Genomic DNA, 8,603 nt, shown 5'->3' on the forward strand with positions numbered 1-8,603 from the left:
AACGTCCTTTTAATGTGCGGGGGGACATGTCCCCATCTCATATAATGGTTGTGACGCCTATGATACAATCGTCCCTTGGCTATATCAAGGTTCACTTATCGCAGCGTGCTCAGTTGGTAGAGCTGTTGCCTCTAAGCGAAAAGGTTGCCAGTTCAAATCTCAGCCTGGGACCTTTTTGGGTGGAGTTCACATGTTCTCTTTGTGCATGTGTGGGTTTTCTCCAGGTACTCCAGTTTCCTCCCACAGACCAAAAGCATGCACGTTAGACTGATTGGTAACTCTAAATTGTCCCTAGGTGTGAGTGTGGGAAGGGTTTATCCATCCATCATCTTTACCCGCTTCTTCCTTTTCAGGTCGTGGGGTTCACTGATGTCCATATCCAGCAGTCACTGTGCGAGAGGTGGGGTACACCCTGGACAGGTCTCCAGTCCATCACAGGGACACATAAAGACAAATGAGACAAACAACCATTCACTCTCTCACTCACACCTAGGGACAATTTAGAGTTACCAATCAGCCTAACATGCATGTTTTTGGTCTGTGGGAGGAAACTGGAGAACCTGGAGAAAACCCACGCATGCACGGAGAGAACATGCAAACTCCACCCAAAAAAGCCCCCTCCCCCCAACCGAGATTTGAACCGGGGCGAGCAGCTCTTTCAACTGCACCACCGTGCTGCCCGGGAATGGTTTATAACACCTTAAAAAATATATAAATATTAAAATAAATTTAACCTCACTACTTTGTGGGTTTTCACCTATCCTGGTTGTAAAAAGTTGTAACAACAAAAGTTGGGTGTCATCTACACAGCATGCTCTAACTCCTACCGAAAGTACAGAAGATATCTTCTTAGCAAGAGAAGGGTTAATATGCCAGGCGTGGCCAAGACTCCACCCTTTCAGGTCAAAGATGGCCTTCAGCCCTCGCCTTTGAGTTTCCGTCTCCATAGAGATAATTTCTGAAGTCATCAGGCTGACCCTGAACACCTGAAAGGCCGACCAGTCCTTTGGGTTCCACTGACCTGCAGACAAACACATGGGTACTGTTACGAGCAGAAGTTTACACACTGAGGGCATAAATGTCATGTTGTTATGAGGCTTTTAATGATTTATTTGCATTCTTTTCCCAGGGTGCCATGATATTAGTAATAATAAAGAGTTACAAGTAGTTAAAAACTCCTTTGGCAAATAATAGATGCACACCCAGAGCTCAAAGGTTAAAAACTGGGAAACAATGACACTCCTTTATAGAGGTAAAACAAATCCTCCAATCTAGGATTGTGCAACTCAGGATTGCACCTATGCTCTGTAAAAAACAGCAATCTTTGTTTTTCTTCTCTTACAAAGCCTCCCTGTCCAGCAAGTCTGTAGCAGGCCATGTCTTGGCAATGCACAAAACAGTGCTCGCACTTAAATCACTATAGATCTTAATCATAAATATAAATGTATGGTTTAGAAGTTATTTTTCTTCAAGTGGTTCTAACTTCAGCTAGTCATGATAAGACTATAAACATTTTCTCAGTTTTGCTTCAAATGTGTGTTCATGATCATACATCAAAATTAGTAGGAACATCTGAAAAAAATATGCCTCATGAAGAAAAAAATGGTTGTCTCTTATTAGTAGTACTTGACGGTGTGTACTGAACCTTACAAATACCATGAACCTTTCCTCATTCTATCACATTACAGCAACAAACTAAAGTATTTCACTGGGATTTTATGATATAAACAAACACAAAGTAGCACGTAACTGTGCAGTGGAAGGAAAGTGATATATTTTTTATTTTTGACAAATTCAATCGCTTCATTGGTGAATCACCACCTTATTTTGGTGGAGTCTGCATGCCTGAACAATCTTAGGAGCTATGTTGTCAGGGGAAATTGCCTCTGGCAGGGCCTCCAAAGGCAGACAGTCCTAGGTGAGAGGCCAGACATGCCCTCTACTCATGGAGCCCATCTGGGCTCAGCCTGGATGAATAACATGGGTTTGTCTTCCCATGGACTCACCATTTGCACAAGAAACCATGTAAGTTGGGTGCATAGTGATATGGGTGGTAGGTAGCCAAATGAAGGTGCCTTGGTGCTCCAACCCTGGTATACCAAAGCTGGCTCTTGAAACACTGAATGTCACCACTCTGGTGGGGAAGGAGCTTGACCTTGTGCATGAAGTTAATAAGTACAGACTAGATATAGTTGTTTCCTCTGCAGGGAGCCTCTATCTTAGAGATCGAGTGAGAGGTTCATTAATCTGGGAGAGACTCAGAGTAAAAGCCACTGCTCCTCTACGTCAAGAGGAGCCAGTTGAGGTGGTTAGGGCAGTGCGTAAGGCTACCCCCTGGACACCTCCCTGTGGAGGTTTTCTGGAAATGTCTGACTGGGAGAAAACCCCAAAGAAAACCCAGGCCAGGCTTGAGAGACTATGGCCACTTTGCCATCTGTAAGTGCGGCTCCACTCGACTCTCGTCTTCTCGGTTAATCTCAGGTGTAGGTGATTTGCCACTACAGTGAAGGCTGACCTGTTTCCCTGCTCTGTGGGTGGCATCATCTATGCAAAGTGGGTGGGATTGTACCTGGTCTTTATTGTGTTCGAGCCACTCTGCTGGTTGTGGTCTTTAATCACCCTATAATTGGACCTGAATTTTGTTGGCTTATCCCAGCATTGCTTACATTACTACAAACATGCTGGGCCATCATCTCTGATATATCTCAGAAAATGTGTTCATTTCTTGTGCTGCACTTCATCAACGCAATGAGTAAGTGGAGGTTCAGATGTAGTTTACAGTTTTGCTGGGCAGGTCATCCAGTGACATAGCTCTCCTGACCAATCAGCGGCTTATGTCAAAATAGGCACGTCGGAGCAGCCTGCTTGGAACCACAAACAAGGTTGTCCCATAAACTGTGCTGAGTGGGGGTGGATACGACAGTGAGTTGGCCCTTAACTGGTGCTGTGCCAAGCGGAGCCAAGAGCTAAGACTGTGGCAAAGCGCCATATGCATCTCGGCTGGCTTGGGAGCATCCTAGAACCCTTGCAGAGGAACTGGAGGAGGTGGCTGTGGGAAGTAATGTATGGGTCTCCCTGCTTAAGCTGCACCCCCACCCCAATTGACTCAGAAACAAGAAGACAATAAATGAATGGATGAAATCAAATTTGTATTCACCTACGCTGATCCCCCGACCTTAAATCTAGAGCAAATAACTGCCTTCAGAAGTCCACGTGTACTTATTTTATTACTTTATCAATCTCCAAAATAAAGGATGATGCTGCAAAATGTGTGTTATTGAAAAAACACATACAGTGTTTTAACAAAATGTAGATTAATGAAAAAGTGGGAATTTTATTAACGACTGCCACAAGACAAACACGGATACGCACTGATCCTGTAAATGAGCACCCTGCTGCCGGTGTGGTCCCTTTGTGGGAGGACGGTGTGGTAAGATGTGTTCAGGAGACCCAGCACAGAAGAGGGAGACAGGCAGCTGCTGATTTCAGGACTCGCCCTCCTCCACTGCAGGTAGTTCAACAGTAGCTACAAAAGTCAGAGTAAAGAATTGATGAGTGAACGCTTCCCTACATTACCTGTCATTTAAACACTCGGAAAGGTTTGCTGTGAGGATACAGATCTGCACTCATAGTTTTCTGTTACATAAGGTAACTGCATATGGTAAACGGTAAATGGACTGTGCTTCTATAGAGACTTTATATCTAATCAAGATACTCAAAGTGCTTCAATATAATCTGTGACCTCATTTACCCGTTTATACAGAACTCTACTAGATCTCTACAAAGATAATCTGAGTCTGTAGAGACTAATCAGAGCTTTATCACATTCATTCACTGATGGGACACACATCAGAGGTTATGAGGGGTTCAGTGTCTTGCCCAAGGACACTTCAACATGTGACTGCTGGTGGAATTGAACCCCCAACTCTCCCATTGGAGAACGACTGCTCTAACCACTCAGCCACAGCTACTCCCAATATGGCACATTATACACCCATTGACAAAGTATTGCGCAACAATACAGTAACCTATAGCAGTGACCTGGACAAGAATAAACCTTACATAACACTTGACCTTGATTTGGGACCTTGACCTTAAAACTGGGGTGATAAAGTGTATGTGACACTCCGTCTAGTGTTGATGCATGTGTGTGAAGTGTTGTTCAATTATTTTGAGCTGATTAGAAGTTATGGGTGAGAGAAGAGAAAGTTTCTGGATGTAGGAGAGACGGGTGTTTAATGAAACAGGATTCATTGAGAGCCATGTTCCTGCTGAACATGCAGTCAAATAACTACATCATACTTCATAATCCCAAAGGAACTTTTAGAAATTGTTATGTGATAAAAGTCAGACACTTTGTGCAGACCTCTACAGCAGAACTTTGACCCACTTGGCTAAATTCATGCTCCTTTCACTAAGCACGTTCAGAGCAACAACTGCTGCAGCTGCAGTTCCCATTATCACAAGTTGTCTTTGCAAAATATGCAAATGTTTAAATAACCAGCTGTATGTCTTTAGTTAGGACAAAACATAAACTACAAGCAGACTTTGGTGTCCAGAGAAGGATTTCATTTCATATGGTTCCTTTTTAAATAACTTAATCTACAAGTACAATGAAGCTGTCAGGCTCAATAACTGGTGATGTTACAGCTGTGTTGATGGAGTCTTTTAATTTTCCTGCAGCATATCTCTGGTCCTTTTTATGTTGTGTTAAAGCATCTGTAAGAATATGTACTTTTTATTTCTGACAATTGTTGAGTTATTTTAACTTGTGTGTTATCTTGAATTATCATTGTGTAATCATTGCTCACATTTCAAATCTGTTCTTTTCTGGTAATATTTCTCCAGATTTTAATTTGTCTCTATGGGTAACCGTGTGGATCTTTGAGGTAACTTTTTTAATGAGCCCCGCCTGGACGTTCTTGCCAGTTCTTCCTGTTAAAGTTCTTCCAGGGGGTTTTCAGTGAGCAAGCACTGAATAGGACATGTTTTGTGAAAACTCTGTGGGAATTAAAATTAAAAAAATATTTTAGTTAACACCCAAAATACGTCCAAAATTATAAGAATCTCTACTTTCTCATAGCCATATCTGAATAATGTTCAATTCAATTCAGTTTATTTATATAGCGCCAAATCACAACAAAGTTGTCTCAGGGCACTTTACAGGAACATTCACATACAAAGTACATAAAAGCCAATTAGTAAAGTTCTCTATCTAATGAATCCAGCAGACAAGTTGAATTTTGGCTTCGTTGCAGTCTCCCATCCTGAGCAAGCACAGTGGCAACAGTGGAAAGGAAAAACTCCCTTTTAAAAGGAAGAAACCTCCAGCAGAACCAGGCTCAGGACAAGCGGCCATCTGCTTTGACCGGCTGGTTGAGAGGACAGGAAGGAGAGACAGACGAACACAGAATGGTAGGTCCAGGTATAGGTCCAGGTGAACCTGAAAGACAAAAAAACATGTTAAGATAGAAAAATAATTACAAATACAAAACAGGTTGAGCAGAGTAAGTAAAGACAGTAGTAGAGTGAAAAATGTGGTCAGTTTGTCCTCCAGCAGTCTAAGCCTATAGCAGCATAACTAAGGGACAGCTCAGGAAACCCAAGCCGACCCTAACTATAGGATTTATCAAAAAGGAAAGTCTTAAGCCTAGTCTTTAAACTGGATAATGTGTCAGCCTCACGGACAGAAACTGGAAGTTGGTTCCACAAGAGAGGAGCCTGATTACTGAAAGATCTGCCTCCCATTCTGCATTTGGAAACTTTTGGAACCGCAAGTAAACCTGAAGTCATAGAGCAAAGTGCTCTGTTAGGAAAATATAGAACAATAAGATGTCCAATATAAGATGGAGCTAGGTTATTGAGAGCTTTGTAGGTTAGAAGTAAGATTTTGAATTCTATTCTGGATTTGACAGGGAGCCAATGGAGGGAAGCTAAAACTGGAGAGATATGATCTCTCCCACTAACTCCAGTTAAGACTTGAACCTAGCTTGCCTTTCTGAGCTTGGCCCCTGGACAACCCCTAAACCAGTTCTCTGCCTTGCCGTTCTCTGCTTCTGCCTGCTCACAGCCCTTGACATCACCCTCTGCAAACAACTACAGGATTCCACCTCGCTCTTGACTGTGAAGGTTAGTGACTTTTATTACCAGAACCTTCACAGTGTAACCAAGTTCACTAACACATCTATCTCTGCAGATCGGACCTGTGCCCGGAACCAGACCTCCACCAGCGGCGATTTAATAATAAATCATTTTAACCATTCCTGGTTTGTTGTGTCATGCACAAATCCAAAACCCCACTCATCAGTGAGTTCTTGCCCTGTGTCGCTTTGGGGCATGAAAACATCCACTGCAGTAATAAGTTATTAGTAGCTTAGATTTTTTTCCCGTCTTCTTTGCCTTTGTGTTACAAAGGTAACAGTGTGAGCTTCACTACCTCCACCATTACAGCTATGTTTGTTTGTTTGTTTGTTTGTCTGAGGTTAACTCACCCTGGGTTACATTTCCTTGTGGGTGGAGCAATCTTACTGTTCATGTAAAATATTTGATAATGTTTTTATAGAAACAATTCCTGAATGTTGTTCATACTGTGTAAATGCTACGGTTGTTTCTTGATTGTACAACTGGGTAACGTTGCAGTAGACCTACCCCACTACTGGAGTTTTAATTAGGTATTTTAAGCTACTAGAACGCAATGGCTGATGATCATATTGCTTTATGCTAAGCCATTGGTAAGGAGGAGTGATTATTATCTTTTCATATTGGCTAGTGATTTTTATTCTTAAAAATTAATTTAGGCTACACTGTTTCTTAGACTGTAGCTAGGATGCTGAGAGAAGCAGAACATGTTCTATTCACACAAGGAGAGCTGTTGGTCAGGCTACTTCTTGTTGTGCCATTAACTCTAAAATAGTTATTGAATTAAATGTTACTTATGTAGGTAAAACTAGATGTTAAACAACCCATTAAAATACACCAGAATGCAGGAAATGCCATCTACTTTAATCAAAATTTTCTGAGGGAGGACCCCCAGACCCCTCCACCAATGTGTCCCCCCCACATTACAAATGCTTCTGACGCCAATGTTGCTAAACAAGTACACCTATTTGTGTCATATGGTGTTCAAAGTGTGCTTAAAATAACTCAAGTCTTGGTAGGTTATGTTAATCGGGTGGTTGTGGGTCTGGGATGGTATCAAATTCCCAGACTGGATTATTGCCCCAGTCTGCCCCTGCTGTAGATACTTGGTTGTGTCTGACTTTCTTGCAGCCTTGTCCTGATTGCCATTTGCCTGTGGGATTCCAAGGTATTTGTAGCTGTCCTGGACATCTGCAGTGTCCTTCAGGTAGATTAATCCCTTTAATTGTGATAATCTTGTTTCTTTTGGATACCATTTGAAATTTTTTTCAATCTGAATGACATTCCAGTATCCTCCTGCTCACTTTTAGAATACAGCTTAATGTCATGGCTTAATGATGATTGTTCCACTTTGGAACTGGTATCCAACTGATAGCCACTCTTTGCAAGGATCAGGCTGATAGGGTTCAGGTCTATTCAGAACAGGAGTGGGGACAGTGCATCATCTTGCTATATGCCACATTTGATGCTGACACCTGAAACTGTCTTTAAACTGGTCTCTAGAGTAGTCTTCCACATTCCCATTGAATTCTTGGCAACAGCTATTAGTGTCCTGTTATGTCAAGCGCTCCAGTATCTGTGTGTGTGTCACTGAGTCATAAGCTTTCCTCTAGTCAATCCAGGCTGTGTACAGGTTTGTGCGTCTGGTCTTACAGTCTCGAGCTACAGTTCTATCAGACACAGTAGATGCCGTTTGCCTCCTCTGATGTTGGTGCCAATTTCCTTCTGTGCCTCGCTCAGGTGCCTGTTCGTCTTAGCTGTTATGATACCTGACAAGAGATTCCATGTTGTACAGAGGGAGGTGATTGGCCGGTGACCACTCTGGGTGGGTCCCTTCCATTAACAGCTGATTCATTTGTGCTGCTAAGCATTCATGGAGAGCAGTCACTATTTTTAGCCAGTAGATGTAGATCATGTCAGGCCTTGGTATGGTCTTCATGATCTTCATACATGTGACTCTGGTCTTGCATGTCTGTCACTGTGATTGATACTGGTTCTTGTTTTGGAAGATCGCTGTGTTCAGCTCTTAGCTCTTGTAGCCTTAGAGCTTTACCACTGTGTGACTCCTCCATATACCAAAATTGCTCAGTCTCAGCTCTGGGTGGATTTGCTCTCATAGAAGGTAGTTCCTGTAGACATAGTTTACAGAATGTGTCTAAGAAATGTTTGCATCTCCACCGTTCATGAACGTTACATGACAAGCAAGCAAGAAGACTGTATCCACACCATCATCTAAAACTCCAACCCATACGTTGGACAAGGGCCCAGAAGTTTGAACCTGAAAACAAATGATTTGAAAGTTTTGGAAAAAGGTCAAAAACAAGATTAAAACTGAAAAAATACATTTGAACTTTAAAAAAAAATGTTTGAACCTGAAAATAAATCAAATATGGAACTCCAAATTAAAACTCAAATGTGTATATATAGATATGAATACGGAGATATCTATATATATATATATATAT

At 42.0% G+C, this 8,603-nt stretch overlaps 1 protein-coding gene across 1 annotated transcript in view; it reads right to left on the bottom strand.

Moving 5' to 3' along the window:
* ttpa (tocopherol (alpha) transfer protein) overlaps nt 1–8,603 on the bottom strand; it is a 19,024-nt gene that overhangs the window by 6,501 nt on the left and 3,920 nt on the right. Inside the window, exons 2-3 of the mRNA XM_037681506.1 lie at nt 3,373–3,526; nt 828–1,021 (exon numbers count right to left, since the gene is read on the bottom strand). Of these exons, the coding sequence (XP_037537434.1) occupies nt 828–1,021; nt 3,373–3,526 (348 nt within the window). The remainder of the gene's footprint in view (nt 1–827; nt 1,022–3,372; nt 3,527–8,603) is intronic.

This window comes from Nematolebias whitei, chromosome 9 (genome assembly GCF_014905685.2).
Source record: "Nematolebias whitei isolate Nwh7 chromosome 9, NemWhi1, whole genome shotgun sequence".
Taxonomy (NCBI): Eukaryota; Metazoa; Chordata; class Actinopteri; order Cyprinodontiformes; family Rivulidae; genus Nematolebias; species Nematolebias whitei.